This window comes from Mesoplodon bidens (genome assembly GCF_964165515.1).
Source record: "Mesoplodon bidens genome assembly, chromosome: 5".
In the NCBI taxonomy this organism is placed as follows: Eukaryota; Metazoa; Chordata; class Mammalia; order Artiodactyla; family Ziphiidae; genus Mesoplodon; species Mesoplodon bidens.
In genome coordinates, this window is record NC_138161.1 from 137,612,233 (window position 1) to 137,632,253 (window position 20,021).

Here is a 20,021-nt window from a genome sequence, read left to right on the forward strand (position 1 = left end):
AAATTTTATACTGTACATCACATAATTGTTACAAAGTGTGTTCAGTTTATCAAATCAAAGAGAAGAAGGCATTCAGAAAGCTCCAATTAATTAAATTGTATGTTGAAATTACAGTTTGGCTTCTAATTTTGTTTTCTCTTGTGACAGATTTTTATATAATATAGACTCTGATTTATATTGAGTCTCAAAATACTGTTTCCATTTTTCTTAGGAAAACGGGAAAGCATTTCCACAACTTCATTAGTTGGCAAGACCTAAGAGCTATTGAACTTGTAAAATCTTGGAATGGTTCTCTTTTAATGAAGGTAATCTTTTTCTTATGTTCAGTGATTTGGATGTTACTGTTTTTTTCCTGTAAATGTCCTTTAGCCGTAGGCAGAATTGTATCATCTACTGATGATGTCTTAGGACATTAAGCAGAGAATACACGCATGCACACTCCCCACCCCAGTGAAATTTAATAGCAGTCACCCAAGAGCGTGCTGGTGGACCGAAGTCCTCAACAGCTACACCTCAGGAACTGCTGAGGAGGTTTGGGGTGGATCAGAGGTTCACAAGTGAGTGAGAATTCATTTCCATTCCTGGAGAAATCAAAAAAATATGGACTGTGTCCAGAAAAGATACAGACTATGTCCAGATTTTATCATCTTTTGCTATAAAAATGGTTAATGGGTGTTGAGATAGATAACTAGCTGACTGCCACAGGCTTTCACCATGCTGCCTGGCAAATGATGATGCTGATGACTACAGTGCCAGCAGTAGTAGCATCTCACTCCGAAGTGTGAGACTACCGAGGTAAAGAGCGAGACAATTTTCCAGCTCCTCAAATATGTTGAAACCTGCAATATTAGGTCTTACAATCAATATTGCATATTGATTGTTTTAATGCTTCTAATGCTGCACAGTTAAATGCCTTCTCAGTTAGGCTGCCCCTACGAGGTGGTACATGGGGAGTGTCTGGAGCATCAGTTTTCCTTGATAAGTGTTCGGAGACATTGATTTTATATGAAAACAAACTTGAATACATTATAGAATATGACAGCAATGCATGAGTGAAACAAATCTGCCATAGGCTCACCCACAATGATTTTGTTTGTTAGTTTAATATATGAAAATGCACCTTGCTTTAATAACTTGTGAGGCTGAATACGGAGAGGTGCTGTTTATGGGAAAGATAGAGTAAGAGAGTTGAAAGTGGTTGTAAGGAAATACTGTGAACTTTGAATGATATAATTTAAAATTATACTATTTATAATGTGCAGTATTATACTTTAATATATAATTTTAGTTTTTAATAGGTCCAGTCATTAGATGTTCCTTACGTTAGTCAGTGAGGTGTTTAATAAAACTTTTATTCCTTTAAAAATAAATTGTGAAAACATTTATTTCTGTAGTATAAGCCCCAGATCTCAAATCGTGATGAAAAACTGACATCAAGCACAAAACTGAGCATTTAAAGCACTTGTCTGCTTGATATTGAACAGGTATATGATATAAGTTTTGGCCTCTCTTAGCAGAGAAATGCACACAAACAGACTCATGGAGTTTAGCACACAAAATTGCAGAGCTGGTCCTGCCAGTGAACCCTACCCTATAATCATCCTTTTCCAGATGCTTATGGTCTGTTGACTCAGGTTCTTGGAAATGTTTAGGGAGGGTGTGCCAGAGCGGGCACCAAGGTCGTGCGTTTAGCCAAGGCTACCCGCAGGCAAAGTGGTGAAGTAATCGGGGCGTGGTGGCCATCTCCTGGCACCACAGTTTCCTCCAGTCACGCCACGCACGCATGCTTCCTCTCACTGTTCCGATTCTTGCCTGTTGGTTGCTAAGGCTTCTTTTTGCTTTTAGCATAGAAGTCCCTACTCCTTACCAGAGTGTGACCCTGTCTCCAGCTCTGACCCCTTCCCAGACCCCTCTCTCCCTGAAGTTGCTAAGGATTAGGCTCCAGCTTTGCCAGCCCTCAAGCCCTTTCTTACCTGAAGGCCCTCGTATCTGCAAGGGGCTCTCTGCCACCATGGCTGGATCCTTCTCATCCTTCAGGGCCCAGCCTCACCACCACCTCCTCTGTGGGAGCCCTTCTCTGCCATCCTATTCATAGTAGCGCTCCTCACCCCACCCCCCAGTCCAATCTCTATTACTGTCCTTTATTTCTTTCACAGCGCTCATCAAATTTCAGAGACTCTGAGATGTACATTTCTTAATTGAAGTTTTAATTGAGGTCATTGTAGATTCACATGCAGTTGTAAGAAATAATAGAGATCCCTTACAGGCTTTGCAGTTTCTCCCAGTGGTAACATTTTACAAAACTATAGCATAATGTTACAACCAGGATATTGACATTAATATAATCCATAGATCTTATTCAGATTTCCCCAGTTTTACTTGTACTCACTTCCGTCTGTAGGTATGTGTATGTGTTTTAGTTTCTGTACAGTTTTTTCCATATGTTCACGTATCTGTCACCGCAAGGATGATGAACAGACGCGGAACTGTTCCATCACTACAAGGATCCCTCCCTCATGTTGCTTTTCATAACCACATCCACCGCTCTCCTGTGTACCTCCCCCCCACCCCATCCCTAGCTCCTTGCAACCACGAATCTGTCTTCCATTACACATTTTTCTCATTTCAAAAATGTTATATATGTGGAATCATGCAGCATAAAACATGTTTTTGATTTGCTTTTTTCACTTAGTATGATTCTCTGGAGAATGCAGGTTGTTACATGTATCAATAGCTTGTTTCCTCTGTATTGCTGAGTTGTATTCAGTGGTACAGATGTACCACCTGTTGAAGGACATCTGTGCTAATTCCAGTTTGGGACTATGACAAATAAAGCTGTTATGAACATTTGTTTATGGAATTTTATGTGAATATAAGTTTTCATTTCTCTGAGATAAATACCCCAAGAGGATGATTGCTAGGTTATAGGGTAACTGCATGTTTTATTTTGTAAGAAACTGCCATACTTTTTCCCCAAGTGGCTGTACCATTTGCATTCCCACCAGCAATGTATGAGTTATAAGACATAACGTTTTTTTTTCCAATTTTGAAAAGGATGATTTTTAACTAGGACACATTTTTTAATCATCAGGGTTTTTTTGGTTATTTTAACCATAAATTATATCTTACAATTATGTCATAATTTAACTAGCAGGATTTTTTTTTTGCTAGTACGTTAAATAGTGGCTCATCTTACAACCAGTGTCTTCTTAGATTATCTCATTTATTGATTTGCTTACGTATTTGTCTGTCTCTTCCCACTAGACTGTAAATTTCAAGAAGGCAGGGATTCTGCCTCTTGTTCACTCTGTTTTCTCAGGACCTAGCGCACTTCTTGGTACATGGAAGGTACTCAAAATATATGAACAAAAGTGTTCCTCGTTCATATGTTGACTAAAAGTGCAGGTATTAGAACTCTTAGTACTTTTTGTGTGCCCCCGCCAAAGTATCTGCATTTTAACAGAAGATCCCTGAAGGATCCTAAATCTAAGTTTTTATACGGAAAAGTATAGATGCTTATGGAAGAAGAACTCATTTCAGTTCGAGATGTTTCGTAACATATAACACATCAGAAGAAGGATTCCGGGTGTTCACCTTAAATACTTTTAAAAAGTCTTATATTTAATAAGTAATGTAAAATATAAGGAAGTGCAGAAGGTTTGAGTACTGAACAGGGTGAAAAGGAGGGTACAGACTTTCAGTTATAACGATGAATAAGGTCTGGGGATCTAATGCCTAATATGGTGACTAGTTCATAATCCTATATCGTATAACGGAAATTTGCTGAGGGGGTAGAGCATAAATGTTCTCACCAAAAAGAAAAAAAGGTGAAAAAATGAAAATGAGCCTCACTGTTCAAAAAAAAAAAAAAAGGACAAAACTGAAATGTAGAGAGAACTGAGTCTACACATTTCTTGATTGATGCATTCTGCTAAAAATGAAAGAAAAATAAATTTATTTCCATTTTAAATAAATAAACCAAAATCTTTCCATTTATTTTGGGGAGGGGTGGGAATAATAGGAAAAAATGCATAAAGTAGGTAAATTCTCTATAAATGAATGTTTTGTAAAACATCAGTTTCAGAAGTTGAATTGTCCATCTGCATCCTTCTAGTTAGGTAGCAGGATAAGGGTTTATTTTCTTGTTGTTTTTTGGGTGTTTTTAGTACGTCTTACAAACCTTAAAACTCAATGCTAGTTTTCTGTATAAGGCTTTTTTTTTTCAGTTAAAGGTTTTGCATACGAAGAAGTAAATTGAAAACTGTATGTTTCATCTTCAATCATTAGATAAATATAAATAGTATTAAATAAAATCTCTTATCCCAAATTTTAAGCACTTAGTGTGTAGGGGAGCTGCCCTTCTGGGTTAATACTAACTTGATTAAAAATATATTTCTAATAGAAAAATAGCCTTCTCCCTTGACTCTCTACCTTTATTTCCATAGTTAAAAATAGGTAAAGAGGTAGAAAATAGTTTTTTTTTTTTTTTGCGGTACGTGGGCCTCTCACTGTTGTGGCCTCTCCCGTTGCGGAGCACAGGCTCCGGACGCGCAGGCTCAGCGGCCATGGCTCACAGGCCCAGCCGCTCCGTGGCATGTGGGATCCTCCCGGACCGGGGCACGAACCTGTGTCCCCTGCATCGGCAGGCGGACTCTCAACCACTGCGCCACCAGGGAAGCCCAAAAATAGTTATTTTTAAAAGACTTTTATAAGTACTTGAACCTCTAGTGTTTGCTAAAGAAGTTCATAGCAGATGTGTCACATTTCGTATTTTAGAATGCAAATTGTCCTCTTAGGGTGCTTTGCTTGATCTCCTTAGGTGCTGAGAACACTTTATAAGTAGTGAAATAAATTGTTTGCTATTGGGTTTGTTTGCATGTGTATGAAATTTAATATAAAAACATCAAACACCATTAAATGCATTTTCCTAAAATATCTTTTTTTTTAAATAGCTCATACACAGTTCCTGCCGAATGCTGTACTTTTTCACTAGAAGTAAACGATTTTTAGCAGCCAGTTTGTTCACTTTCACAACCCAGCATGTTTCTTTGAGATTGGCCTGGATTTTGCAGAACCTGACTGAGGTAAGGAAAGAGTGTGTTTGTGTGTGTGTGTGTGTCCATGTGTGTGTGTGTGTCTAGATTATAGGGATGAAAAAAATGCAAGGAATAAAGATAATAATTTGATTATTTGAGGGAAAATTAAGTGTCCACCACATTGGGATGGAAGACAAGGAATCCTTACTCAGTTTGTTTCTTTTAAACCTTTTTATTGTGAGTCATGGCACATATAGAAAAGTGAACAAAACAAAAATGTACCAGTCAGTGATATTTTGTGGAGCAAATATCTGTGTAACACTACTCAAATCAAGAACTAGAACACTGTGGCACTATGTATTACACTTTCTTTCCACTTTTACAATTTACCTGTTTATTCCTCAACACTACACTTTAACTTTCTTTGCCTGAATATTTTTGAATTTTGTAAATGGAATCATACAGTGCTTATTCTTTTGTGTCTGACTCCTTTTGCTTAACATTATATTTGTGAAATATGCCCAAATTGTATGTAAATTAATTTCCTTATATTTTCATTGCTATTTAGTGTTCAGTATATGATTTTACATAGCTTATCCATTTATCCCTTTTGTTCATGTACATTTGAGTTATTTCCAAATGTACATTTTGGGCCATTATGAATAATGCTATGTAAATGCATTTCTGCTGTATCTATACAAGGGAATGGAATTTTTAGGGCATGAATGTATATATATATTTTCACCTTTAGTGGATAATATCAAACATTTTCCCACAGTTTTTGACAATTTACACACCCCTCATCAGTGAAGGAGGGAATTTATAATTTCATTTACCATCATAATTGATATTATCAGTCTTTTTAATTTTAGTTATTTTGGTGGATAGGTAGTGATATTTCATTGTGGTTTTAGACTGGATAAAAAAGCAAAATCAAACTATATGCTGTCTTATGGGAGACATTCTTTAGATTCAAAAATACAAATCAGTTAAAAGTAAATGGATGGAATCTATGAAATGGAAACAGACTCACAGACATAGAGAAGACAGGCTTGTGGTTGCCAAGGGGGAGGGGGAGTGGGGAGGGAAGGATTGAGTGGTTGGGATTAGCACATGCAAACTAGTATATATAGGATGGATAAACAGCAAGGTCCTACTGTATGGTGCAGGGAACTATATTCAATATCCTGTGATAAACCATAATGGAAAAGAATATGAAAGAGAATGTATATATATGTATATAGAATCACTTGGCTGTACAGCAGAAATTAACACAACATTGTAAATCAACTATACTTCAATAAAATATTTTTTTAAAAAGCAAATGAATGGAAAAGATTTCCATGCAAACAGCAACCACAAGCTAAGTGACTATCTAATATCAGACGAAACAAACTTTAAAAACAAACAAAAAATGTTACTAGAGAAAAAGAAGGGCATTTTATAATAAGAAGAAGTCAATCCATCAGAAATATATAACAATTGGGACTTCCCTGGCATTCCAGTGGTTAAGACTCCACACTTCCACTGCAGGGGGCACAGGTTCCATCCCTGGTCGGGGAAGATCCTGCATGCTGAGCTGCGCAACCAAAAAACATATATATAATAATAATGCACATAATAACAGTGCTCCAAAATACAGGAAGCAAAAACAGACAGAACTGAAGGTGTAAATAAACAGTTCATCAGTGGTAGTTAGAACAACTAGAGGGAAGATCAACAAGGAAATAGAGAACTTGAACAGCATAAACCAACTAGACCTAATAGATACTTATGGAAAACTAATAACAGCAGAATATACATCCTTCTTAAGTGCACATGGAACCTGCTCCAGGATAGAACATATACTACACCATAATACAAGTCTCAATAAATTTAAAAGGACTGAAATTATACAAAGTATTCCTATGACTACAAAGGAATGAAATTAGAAATAAGTAGCAGAAAGAAATTTGGGAAGTTCAAAAATATGTGGAAATTAAACAAAGCACTTTTAAATAATCAATGGGTAAAAGAAGAAGTATCAAGAGAAATTAGAAAAATTTTGAGATGGATGAAAATGAAAACACAGTATACTACGATATGATGTAGCAAGAGTTAGTCTTTACAGGGAAATTTAGAACAAGACTATATTACATAGAGAGACTACATGAAAACAAATCTAATATTCTCCCTTAAGACACTGGAAAAAGGTGAGCAAACTAAACCCAAAGCAGGCAGAAGGAAAATAATATAAAGGCTAGAGTGAAAATTAATGAAACAGAGAATAGAAAAATAGTTGAAAAAATCAACAAAACCAAAAGTTGGTTTGAAAAGATTAGCTAGACAGACAATGAGAAAAAAAGAGAGAGAAAGATCCAAATAACTGAAATTATGAATGAAAGAGGGAACATTAATTCCAGCTTCACAGAAGTACAGAGCTCTATTAAGCAATACTATGAAAAAGTGTATGCCAAATTAGATAACTTAGATAAAATGGAAAACTTCCCAGAAATGCACAGACTACCCAAACTGACTCAAGAAGACATATACAAGTGGAATAAATCTTTTGTCCTTTAAAAAAATTAGTACATGTTAATTTTAGAGGAGTTTTAGGTTTACAGAAACATTGAGCAGAAAGTACAGAGTTCCCATATTCCCCCCAACATGGTTTTCCTGTTATTAACATCTTGCATTAATATGCTACATTTGTTGCAATTGATGAATCAGCAGTAACACATTATTATAAAATATTATTAATGTAATGTATCTATGATTACAGTATCATACAAAATAGTTTCACTGACTAAAAGTCCCCTGCACTTCATTTATTCATCCCTATCCTCTTACCCCTGAACCCCGGGCAACCACCAATTTTTTTTTTAACTGTCTTTATATAGTTTTGCCTTTTCCAGAATGTTGTATAGTTGGAATCATACAGAATGTAGCCTTTTCAGACTGGCTTCTTTCACTTAACAATATGCATTAAAGCTTTCTCCATGTCTTTTTGTGGTTTGATAGCTTATTTCTTTTTACCACTAATTAGTATTTCATTGTGTAGATGTATCACAGTGTGTTTATCCAGTCAGCTATTGAAGGATATCTTATTGCTTCCAGTTTTTGGCAATTATGAATAAAGCTGCTATAAACGTGTGTGGAGGTTTTTGTATGAACATAAATTTTCACCTCGTTTGGGTAAATACCTAGGTATGTGATTGCTGGATCATACGGTAAGACTATGTTTAGCTTTGTAAGAAACTGCCAAATTGTCTTCCAAAGTGGTTGTACCATTTTGCATTTCTACCAACAATGAATGGGAGTTGCTTCACATCCTTGCTAATATTTGATGTCAGTTTTGGATTTTAGCCATTCTGATAGGTGTGACGTAGTATCTCATTGGTTTAATGCAATTCCCTAATACAGGGGTCCCTAACCACTGGTACTGGTTGGCAGTCTGTTAGGAACGGGGCTGCACAGCAGGAGGTGAGTGGTGGGCAAGCGAGCGAAGCTTCATCCGCCGCTCCCCATCGCTCGCATTACCGCCTGAACCTCCCCCTGCCGCCATCCATGGAAAAGTTGTCTTCCGTGAAACCGGTGTCTGGTGCCAAAAAAGTTGAGGACCCGCTGCTCTAATAGCACATGATGTAGAAATGTGACTGTACTCGCATTTCTTTTCCTTTGCATTTACAAGGACCTCCAGGATATACTGACTAGAAGCGATGACTACAAACATCCTTTTCTCATTCCTGATCTTGGAACAAAAGCTTTCAACATTTCACATTTAGTATAAATTTCTTTAGCTATCCTTTATCAAATTAAGGAAATTCTCTACTTTTCCTAGTTTGCCAAGACATTTTGTTAGAACTTTATCAAACACATTTTCTGCGCTTATTATCTAGGTGTGACAACCTGTTTGGGGTTTGTAGGGCGTCTTAAATTCATTGTTTGATATATGTTGTTGATTTGGAAAATTTCTCAGCCTTTATCTTCAAATATAAATTTCTGCTGCATTCTTCTTATCTTCTTTCCTTCTGAAAATCTGATTACATGTATGTTAGACCTTTTGACTAAATCCTTTTTGTCTCTCACTCTATCTTACATATTTTCTATTCTTTGGTCTCTGTGGACTTTATTCAGGATATTTTCTTCTAACCTGTCTTCCAAATCTCTTATCTCTTTGTTTCTAATGTGCTATTATGAAAACCCATCCATTAAGTTCTGAATTTTTTTAGTTCTAGAATTTCACTTGTTGTTCCCACATAATTAGCATGGTATTTTAAAAGTCCATGGCTATTTTTTTTTTTTTTTTTCTGTATGTGGGCCTCTCACTGTTGTGGCCTCTCCCATTGCGGAGCACAGGCTCCGGACGCGCAGGCCCAGCGGCCATGGCTCACAGACCCAGCCGCTCCGCGGCACGTGGGATCCTCCCGGGCTGGGGCACGAACCCCCGTCCCCCGCATCAGCAGGCGGACTCTCAACCACTGCGCCACCAGGGAGGCCCAAGTCCATGGCTATTAATTCCAATATCTATAGCTCCTATGGACTGTCTCTTTCTCCTCCCCCCACCCCCTGCAATGTTCTCTTGTTTCCTTGTATGCCTGGTTACTTAATTGGTTTTTTAAAAAATTTTAAGCCACTTTATTGAGGTATGATTATTGGCATACAAATAGCTATGCATATTTAATGCATACAACTTGATGAGTTTGGTGAACCTGGCTACTTGTTTTTATATATGTGTGTGTATATATATACATATATATGTGTGTGTGTGTGTGTGTGTGTATATATATATGAACTAGACATTGTATTTGTGAGCTTGTGTGTAGAAATTACGAGAGCCTTAACATATGTTGCTCTGGATAGGATCTATGTATGCTTCTGCCATTCTTCTGTGCACCAGCATTATCTCAATCCAATTTAATGATTGAGATGGTTCAAAGCTGAGTTGAAGTTCCTATAAGAGCCCATCCTTCTAGTTTACCCTTTCTCCGAGGGTAGAGCCATTTGGAGTCTTAACCCAATGGGCGGAGGATTGCCCTTGGTCCTCCAACCTTAGCAAGCCCTGATACCTACTCTGTGTCCATCTAGCCTCACAAGGACCTATCAATCAGAGGGCCTGGCTCTCAAATATTTTTTTTAAATAAATTTATTTTATTTACTTATTTTTGGTTGTATTGGGTCTTTGTTGCTGTGCATGGGCTTTCTCTGGTTGCAGCGAGCGGGGACTACTCTTCATTGTAGTGCGCGGGCTTCTCATTGCGGTGGCTTCTCTTGTTGTGGAGCATGGGCTCTAGGTCCTCAGGCTTCAGTAGTTGTGGCACCCAGGCTCAGTAGTTGTGGCACATGGGCTTAGTTGCTCCGCAGCATGTGGGATCTTCCCGGACCAGGGCTTGAGCCTGTGTCCCCTGAATTGGCAGGCAGATTCTTAACCACTGCGCCACCAGGGCAGCCCTCAAGTATTTTTTGAATGAGCAAGTGAACTTACTACCTGGCACGCATTATTGCTACTTGCTGAAATACAGATTAACCTTTGTCTAATCTGAAACAAATTTTAGAATCACAATTTCTAAATTTAAGAAGAGTTTGAAATCTAATAATATTACTTTAAGTACTCCATATTTAAGTGGTATAGTACTTGACTCTTCAAAATACTTGTTATAAGTAATCTACAGATGACTTCTTTTTTTGGAACTCATGTCATCTGTCTTCATTTTGTTTGTTTGTTTGTTTTGTTTTGCGGTACGCGGGCCTCTCACTGTTGTGGCCTCTCCCGTTGCGGAGCACAGGCTCCGTACGCGCAGGCTCAGCAGCCATGGCTCACAGGCCCAGCTGCTCCACAGCATGTGGGATCTTCCCGGACCGGGGCACGAACCCATGTCCCCTACATCGGCAGGCGGACTCTCAACCACTGCGCCACCAGGGAAGCCCATGTCTTCATTTTATTGATCCTTTCTACTGTTAAAATATGATTCATTCTTAAATGTCTCCATTTGCTGTTTTTTTAAATCTCATTTATTTAGCATGCTTTATTTTTTAACATCTTTATTGGAATATAATTGCTTTACAGTGTTGTGTTAGTTTCTACTGTATAACAAAGTGAATCAACTATATGCATACGTATATCCCCATATCCCCTCCCTCTTGCCTCTCCCTCCCACTCTCCTTATCCCACCCCTCTAGGTGGTCGCAAAGCACTGAATTGATCTCCCTGTGCCATGCAGCTGCTTCCCACTAGCTATCTATTTTACCTTTGGTAGTGTATATATGTCACTGCTACTCTTTTACTTCGTCCCAGCTTACCCTTCCCCCTCCCCGTGTCCTCAAGTCCATTGTCTGCGTCTGTGTCTTTATTGCTGTCCTGCCCCTATGTTCATCAGAACCGTGTCTTTATTCCTGTCCTGCCCCTATGTTCATCAGAACTATTTTTTTTAGATTCCACATGTATGTGTTAGCATGTGGTATTTGTTTTTCTCTTTCTGACTTACTTCACTCTGTATGACAGACTCTAGGTTCATCCACCTCACTACAAATAACTCAATTTTGTTTCTTTTTATGGCTGAGTAATATTCCATTGTATATATGTGCACATCTTCTTTATCCATTCGTCTGTCGATGGACATTTAAGTTGCTTCCATGTCCTGGCTATTGTAAATAGAGCTGCAGTGAACACTGTGGTACATGACTCTTTTTGAATTATGGTTTTCTCGGGGGTATATGCCCAGTATTGGGATTTCTGGGTCATATGGTAGTTCTATTTTTAGTTTTTTAGGAACCTCCATACTGTTCTCCGTAGTGGCTGTATCAATTTACATTCCAACCAACAGTGCAAGAGGGTTCTGTTTTCTCCACGCCCTCTCCAGCATTTATTGCTTGTAGATTTTTTGATGATGGCCATTCTGATAGGTGTGAGGTGATATCTCATTGTAGTTTTGATTTGCATTTCTCTAATGATTAGTGATGTTGAGCATCTTTTCATGTGTTTTTTGGCAGTCTGTATATCTTCTTTGGAGAAATGTCTATTTAGGTCTTCTGCCCATTTTTCGATTGGGTTGTTTGTTTTTTTGATATTGAGCTGCTTGTATATTTTGGCAATTAATCCTTTGTCAGTTACTTTGTTTGCAAATATTTTCTCCATTTTTTTTTTAACATGTGCTATATGAAAGGAACCCTCCTAGGTGCTGGGGTTATAAATGCAATCTAGTTCCTGCTCTTAAGGAGCTTAGGGAAGTAATGATGCTGTGAGATAATGGCTATGTGGAAGTTGCCCGTGTGGTACTGGGTTAGGAACACCCGAGAAATGCTAGTCTTGAAGGACAAATAGGAGTTGAAGAGGTGATCAAGTAGGATTTGCGGAATTGTTTTCCAGTAAGTTAATGATATCTTTACAAGCATGCCAATTTCTCTATTAGCTAGTTTAAAGAGGTTTTGATTCTTTTGTTTCCTTTGGCAGATTTTTCTGTGACATTCCAGATAAGTAATATTTTAGGCTTTAAAGGCCGTGAGGATTCTGTCACAAACAGTCTGCCATTGTAGCATGAAAGTAGCCATAAATAATACATAAATAAATGAGCATGGCTGTGTTCCAGTAAAACTTTATTTAAGGACATGGAAATTTGAGTTTCATATACTTCTCATGTGTCACAAGGTATTCTTTCTGTTCTTTTAACCACTATAAAATTACAAAAACGTTCTTAACTTGAGGTACAGACAACAGGTTGGATTTGACCTGTGAGCCATACTGTGCCATCCCATTTTAGACTTTCTATATTTAGACATATTTGTATATCTAAACTAAAAAAGAGATACATTTTGTTTTTTTCATCACAAAAGTAAACATTCTTGGTGTAAAACTAAAGCCTTTCATACCCTATAGTAATTGCTTAGAACCATTAGGGGTAAATTCTAGAAATTATTTCTCTATGTATATATTAATTTTTATAAAAAATGGGATTATATTGTATTTAGTGGTTGGCACTTAGTCATGCACTTAATAATTTAGCCTTTTGAACTGCTTTTGTGCTGTTGTATTTTCAAGGTGCGAAAGGCAATTGAAGAAGAAAATTGCTGCTTTGGGACTATTGATACCTGGTTGTTACATAAGCTCACAAAAGGTAAAGATGATTTGATAGATCTGTATCTCAAGTAAGTGGAATTTGACTGACAGAAATGATTTATCTGAAAAAAGTGCAAGTTTAAAACTTTTTCCCCCATATCCCAGACATACTGTTTCTTTGGTACTGTAGTAACTTCATATTATACTAAAGCTAGATTAATTTCAGATTTATTCTAAGAGGAGGGTGATTTTAAAATTGTGATGAAACCTCAAACATAAGACCGAGGAACAGTCATAATTTCTAGAGTGGTAAGACTTGAGTTCAATTCCTAATTTGCCACTTTGCAGCTATACCTATAGTATAGCTATAGGTAATCACATTGCTTCTCTGAGCCCCTTTCCACATCGTTAAACTGGGAATCATGGTATGGAAATGTGCCTGAAAGTGCTTTTGCAAAGTATAAAATTTCAAAAAGGTTTAGTGGGAAATTGCTTTGGAGACTTTGCACTGGAAATACACATTTTGGAATGAATTTGAGGGCAGACAAAGGTTGATACTATAGACTAGGGATAGGTGTTGATTTATACTACCTGATAATAAATAAATCGTTTCCAATACAAATTTAGGTTCTGAATTTGCCACAGATTTTTCAAATGCCAGTACAACTGGACTTTTTGACCCATATGAGGTAAAGTTTTTTTCCCTTCTTTTTTTTTTGAATATATTTATTTTATTTATTTTACTTTTGGCTGCATTGGGTCTTCATTGCTGCGCACAGGCTTTCTCTAGTTGTGTCGAGCGGGGGCTACTCTTCGTTGCGGTGTGCGGGCTTCTCATTGCGGTGGCTTCTCTTGTTATGAAGCTTGGGCTCTAGGCGTGTGGGCTCTAGGTGCGCGCGGGCTTCAGGAGTTGTGCACGTGGGCTCAGAAGTAGTGGCTCGCAGGCTCTAGAGCACAGGCTCAGTAGTTGTGGTGCATGGGCTTAGATGATCCTGGCATGTGGGGTCTTCCCGGAGAGCTCGAACCCGTGTCCCCTGCATTGGCAGGTAGATTCTTAACCACTGAGCCACAGGAAAGCCCCTTCCCTTGTTTTTGAATCACCAATTTTTCTGTAATTTAGCTTGGATTCTGATGACATGTTTCTGTGCTCAGATGTGTTGGAGTAAGCTCATCACCTCCCTGCTTTCAATCCCGCTCTCTCTGCTGCCTCCCGTGAAGGATACAAGGTAATAATGAAAATCAGACATAGAAACCAGCAAAATTGTCCCTGAATTCACCTGGCCTGTGTAGGGAAAAGCGTCTTATTACATGTTTGAGGTGCTTGTATGTTCATTATGTAACTTTTTGGCCTACACTAAAAACAATTTGCTGAATTTTAGAATTAATATTTCTAGAGCTATAACTTACTTTTTCACCAATTTTATTTGAAGCCACAATTTTGGATCAGTGGATGAAGAGATATTTGGCGTGCCTATACCAGTAGTGGCCTTGGTAAGTAGAAAACTTGAGGGCTTCTCCTTGTATAGTATAAACTAAATGAATGTATATGAATAGTTAGGATTAGATTTAAGAAACAAAAGAGGTTCTTGCAGAATAAAGTTAAAGTATCTTTTTTCTTTTTAACTTAAAGGGCTCTCAATATAATAAGAAGTGTTCTCCACTTTCTGGAAAGGGGACATGTGGGCCAGTGTTCTATCATGGAAATACTTTATAACCTTTTCTGACTTCTCTATATATAGTTTTTCAGAAAACTGTTAAATTTTTTAAAAATGTTGTATTTTGAGTAATGTGTGGCTTGTATTTAATACTCTGAGACAAAAAACTGTGGTGGGGCCAATGCTTAGTTTATATATGATATAGTATAATGATAAACCGTGATAGGGCAAGTAAAGTAAAGAAGAAACATATTTACATTTTATAAAATCCTTCATCAGCATCTACTTAGCTGGTAAAGAATTTGTGGATGAGTGAAAAATTAGCTGTTTCTGATTTTTGAGGTTTCTTTCTTGATTATAGAAACTCAGATCTTGCCTTTAATTTCCTGTAACAGCTTAAACAGGAGGTATAGAGCATCTGTCCCTAGATGGACAGTCACTATGGTAGGTGGAGAAATCAAGTGAGGGGAGGGGAATTAAATTCTCAAGTTACAAATTCCTGGAGAGGATCAGTCTTATTCAACTCAGGGTAGGCTCAGGTTTAGATTAAGGTATGGCTAGAAGACATAGATTAGTGAGAAAGCATTCTTCAGATGAGTTTTGGTCCTTAAAATATGCTGTATATATATCTACATGTAGTTACATTAACAAAATGTTATAGGGAAATCCCTGGTGGTCTAGTGGTTAGGATTTGGCATTTTCACTGTCATGGCCTGGGTTCAATTCCTGGTTGGGGAGCTGAGATCCTGCAAGCAGTGTGATGTGGAAAAAAAAAAAAGTTATAATTTTTTTTAACAAAAATGTATGTTTGGGAAATGTATAGTTTTAACCTACATCTACTTATACACCTATCTCTCTTATTAAAAGAGAAATTTGTGTGACCAGTTATTTTGACTAATGAATGAAAATGCTTGCAAGTTGCAAATGAACAATCTTAGTTGTTTTTTTCTGGACAAATTTTATTCTGACTTTTATTTCTAAGATTATTCTTATGATACTTAAAAGTGATGAAGTAGGTAGACTGCTGAAAATTCCCGAGACACGTTAGTTATCCCCATAATGTTAGTCCTAGAGAGACTCCTATAATATAGTTGTTGCTCTCTGTTTCCTTTTTTTAAGGGAAAGGAAATAACGTGGTGAACCATGAGAATACAATAAGTAAGACAGTGGGATGCAGTGAAATGGAACACTGCTAAGGGCCCAAGGTCTTATATTTGAATGTTTTTGGCAGGTTGCTGACCAGCAATCAGCCATGTTTGGAGAATGCTGCTTCCAGATAGGAGATGTGAAGTTAACCATGGGAACTGGGACATTTTTGGATATTAATACTGGAAATAACCCTCAACAGAGTGTTGGAGGTAGGTAGTTAGAATTTATCCTATTTATTAATAAAATATCCCTTCTTTTTTACTTGTTTAACTTTTGTGACACTATTTTCTTATTTTATATTAAGGATATTGTCTAATATTTTTCATTATTCTTCTTAGAGAAAGTTAATCCCCATTTCCCTTTTTTCTTAAATTAAAAGCACTAAAAAATGAGAAAGATTTTAGGGAAAAGTTCAGAAAGACTAGGGTATTTTGGTCAGCTTTCCAAATATTTACCTATAATACTGTTATATTTGTTGAAAACATCTTTCTAGGCCTCTAAAATTTCTTTTATGTGTTAGAATTTCTTCTTTTTGTGATACTTTTTGGTGGTGGTACTTCTCAACTAGTGACCCATGCATATTTAGGGTTTTAATGACAATTGCTAAGAATTTACTCTCTAATGGAGGAAATCCTGGAATGCACAAACCAAGAAATTTAGATTGTGTAACTACACCCAGGAGAGCTTGGGGCTCTTAGTCTGAGCTCTGGTCTCCTAACATGGTTACTAAGAGGTGGATTTAAAAATGTTTTTCTTGCCTTTCATCCCCCCTAAAGTTCTTCCTTTTTCCCTAACTGGGAAAATGAAAGCTGGAAAAATGATCATTGTAAAAATTAAATTAAATGAAAAAACAAACAACAACAGAAGAATGATCATTGTTTCTATTTAGGAATGTTGTTTAGAAACTACAGATAGGGGACTTCCCTGGCGGTCCAGTGGTTAAGACTTCGCCTCCTAATGCAGGAGATGCGGGTTCAATCCCTGGTCAGGGAGCTAAGATCCCACATGCCTTGGGACCACAAAACCAAAACATAAAACAGAAGCAGTATTGTAACAAATTCAATAAAGGGTTAAAAAAAATTAGAAACTACAGATAAATGCAATAGCATGGTTAGTTGTCTGACAAACCAATCTCATAATAACCTTTAATTTCTCAATTAAAATAGTTTCTGTGTTTCTAGAGACATAGATATGCTTGTAGCTACTAAAAACTAATATTTATTGTTCTTTTTCTATGCCAGGCACTGCCCTAAGTCCTTTTTCAGTTTATTCTCACAGAAACTCTCTGAGGTAGACCACTTTACAGTCGAGGAAACTGAGACTAAGAAACTAGAAACTTGTAAGACCACAGCTAGAAAGTGAGAGAGGGCTGGGATTTGAACTCAGGCAGTCTGACTCCATAGGCATGTTGCTAGTTTTTGAGATAATCAAATTGTTCCACTGTAGACATCTCTGTAATGAATTCACTATTTATTGTGTGACATATTGTTTATTTGTTTTTAAGGCTTTTATCCATTAATTGGGTGGAAGATTGGGCAAGAAGTGGTGTGCTTAGCTGAAGGCAATGCAGCAGACACCGGTACTGCCATACAGTGGGCTCAACAGTTAGGTGAGTCATCTGTTTCAACAGATTTCATAGGCCAGACATAACTCAGGAAAGCCACAGAATCGCAGATCAGCATGAATGGATGATTCAAATGAAATGAAATAAAATGACGCACTAGAAGAAAATACAGGATGTTATTTTTATGACATTGGGATGGTAAAAGGCTAGGCATTAAAGCCAGATACCATAAAGAAAAAGAATAATAGATGTAAGTATAGAAAACATTAGAACGTGTAGAGAGAGATGCTGTAGCAAAGTTGAAAGACAAACTGGTAAGGACAATTTGTAGCATATGTTAGAAAAATTTAAAAAGATGACCAAAAAATTGGACAAAAGGAGAGGAATAGGTATTTTATAAATCAAGTGACTGTTAAAATATGCTGTTTAAATTCAATAATCAAAGAAATACACATTTAAAAATTGATGTCTCCTATGATTGTCAGAAATTAATCAGTTCTACAATGCTCAGTATTGATGGAAACGTAGAGAGAAAAGTATTCTTGTTTTCCATTGGGATGAATGTTAATTAGTATGGCCTTTCTGGAGGGCAATTAGGCAACATGTATCATTTTATAGAGTACAGACCCTTGGCCCTCAGGTCTATTCTTTGTTTCCTAAGAAAATAATCATACAGGTGTGCAAAGACGTGTACATACATGGGTGTTTAACACGGCAATTGGAAATAAGTTCCTGTCTAATAATAAAGCATTAAGTAAGTAAATGTCAGTACGTCCATATAGTGGAACGCTGTACAAATAACACAAATACTGTAGTCACAAATAACCGTGTAGTTGCACATCTTATTGACATGCAACACTGTCTGTGATACATTAAGGAAGGGATGAAGCAGTCGCAGAACAGCCTGTATGAATATTTTTTGCTTTTTTGTAAAAAAAAAAGCTTTTTGAGATATAATTCACATGCCAAATAATTCACTTACTTAAGGTGTACAATTCAGTATTTTTTAGTATTTTCACAGGGTTGTGTAGCCATCACCACAGTCTAATTTTAGAATATTTTTGTTCTCCATAAAAGAAACCCCCCTACCCACTGGTGGTGACTCCCTGTTCTATCCCCCAGCCCTAAGCTACCACTAATCGACTTTCTGTCTCTATGGATTTGCCTATTCTGGATGTTTCATATGCATGGAATCAAACAATATGTGGTCTTTTGTGACTGGCTTCTTTCACTCAGCATGTAATGTTTTCAAGGTTCACCCATGTTGTAGCATGTATCATTACTTCATTTCTTTTCATTGCTGAATAATTTTCCACCATATAGATGAACGAGCATTTATCCATTCAACAGTTGATGGCCATCTGGGTTGTTTCCACTTTTTGGCTATTGTGAATAATGAAGAGCCTATATATTATATAACCATATTTAATGCATACAGTATGTAGTGTTATATACCAAAGCATTAACAATAGTTATCTCTGATAACTATTAAATTATGAGGGGCTCTGCTATCTATTTTGCTGATTTGAACTAAACCAATTTGTTTAAAGACAAAGATAATTCTGTTGGCAGAAAACATACACTTAAGGAGGAAAATGCCAATCCATTTCTTCCTTTCTCTCTCTTTCTCTATAAGCCTGCACCTGCATTATCAGCATAAGATTACTCATTAACAACAGCAACAAACTGTTTATTTGGAAGCTTTTTATCACTTAAAAGTCTCTTCTTCCTTAAATGTACTTCTTTTAATTTTTTGGACATGTATCTTTAGTCAACTCAGAATTATCAGAAATAGAAAATATAGGTTACCTATTTCTTCTCTTTTTGTTATACCTTTTATTAATTTTACTCCTCCCCCCCCAAAAAAAGTGCAAAGAAAAAGCAGAATAATTTCACATTCCTCATTAAAAAAAAAATCATTCCCAAGTTCCTTTAACATCATGTGCACATTATCAGGGGGAATCAGTTCCACTGCTTTGCTGGGTTGACGCTCATCCACTGTGATTCTCAAGTGAGGAAAGCTCTTTTCTGGGGGATGGAGCTAAATGGCCCTGACCTAGAAAAGCAGTGTGATTTCCAGTGGACACATAAGCCCTTCCTAAAGACCAGTCCCATCTCTGGCAGGAAGCAGGACCATTTGTCTGACTGGAGAGAGAGAGAATTCAGAGTTGAATTATTTACTTAAAAATTTCAATCGTTGGCAGAGCTAAACATTACTGGTATACATCTGTCTGAAATGTAAAAAAAAGTTGACCTTTATTTGAATATATCTCTTTCTGTTCTGAGAATTCACTTTAATGAGTATATCGAGAAAATAACTGAATTATGTTCAGGAGAAACACAGTGCATAAGAGCCTGAGTGACCCTGTCATTTCCTTGAAGATGTGTATTCTGAGCATTTATGTCTGTGTGACATGCTGGGTTTGTTCCACTCTGAATGGTGGCTTCCTCCTACCCCTTTACTGGGTTGAATGCCTCAGTCGAGCTCAGGCACAAAAGCTCTTTTAAGACACTTTCATCTTGACTTTCAGATTTATTTTCTTAATCTTTTCCACACAGGCCAATTCTCTCACTGTTTTCCCCCT

The 20,021-nt window shown here is 37.1% G+C and overlaps 1 protein-coding gene across 2 annotated transcripts in view; it reads left to right on the forward strand.

The window, feature by feature from the left end:
- Positions 1 to 20,021, forward strand: part of GK5 (glycerol kinase 5) — an 85,694-nt gene that overhangs the window by 38,935 nt on the left and 26,738 nt on the right. For both annotated transcript variants that reach the window (XM_081234140.1, XM_081234139.1), the window contains exons 4-11: positions 212 to 305; positions 4,953 to 5,084; positions 13,051 to 13,126; positions 13,696 to 13,757; positions 14,221 to 14,294; positions 14,499 to 14,559; positions 15,955 to 16,081; positions 17,377 to 17,481. In XM_081234140.1, the coding sequence (XP_081090266.1) occupies positions 212 to 305; positions 4,953 to 5,084; positions 13,051 to 13,126; positions 13,696 to 13,757; positions 14,221 to 14,294; positions 14,499 to 14,559; positions 15,955 to 16,081; positions 17,377 to 17,481 (731 nt within the window). The remainder of the gene's footprint in view (positions 1 to 211; positions 306 to 4,952; positions 5,085 to 13,050; positions 13,127 to 13,695; positions 13,758 to 14,220; positions 14,295 to 14,498; positions 14,560 to 15,954; positions 16,082 to 17,376; positions 17,482 to 20,021) is intronic.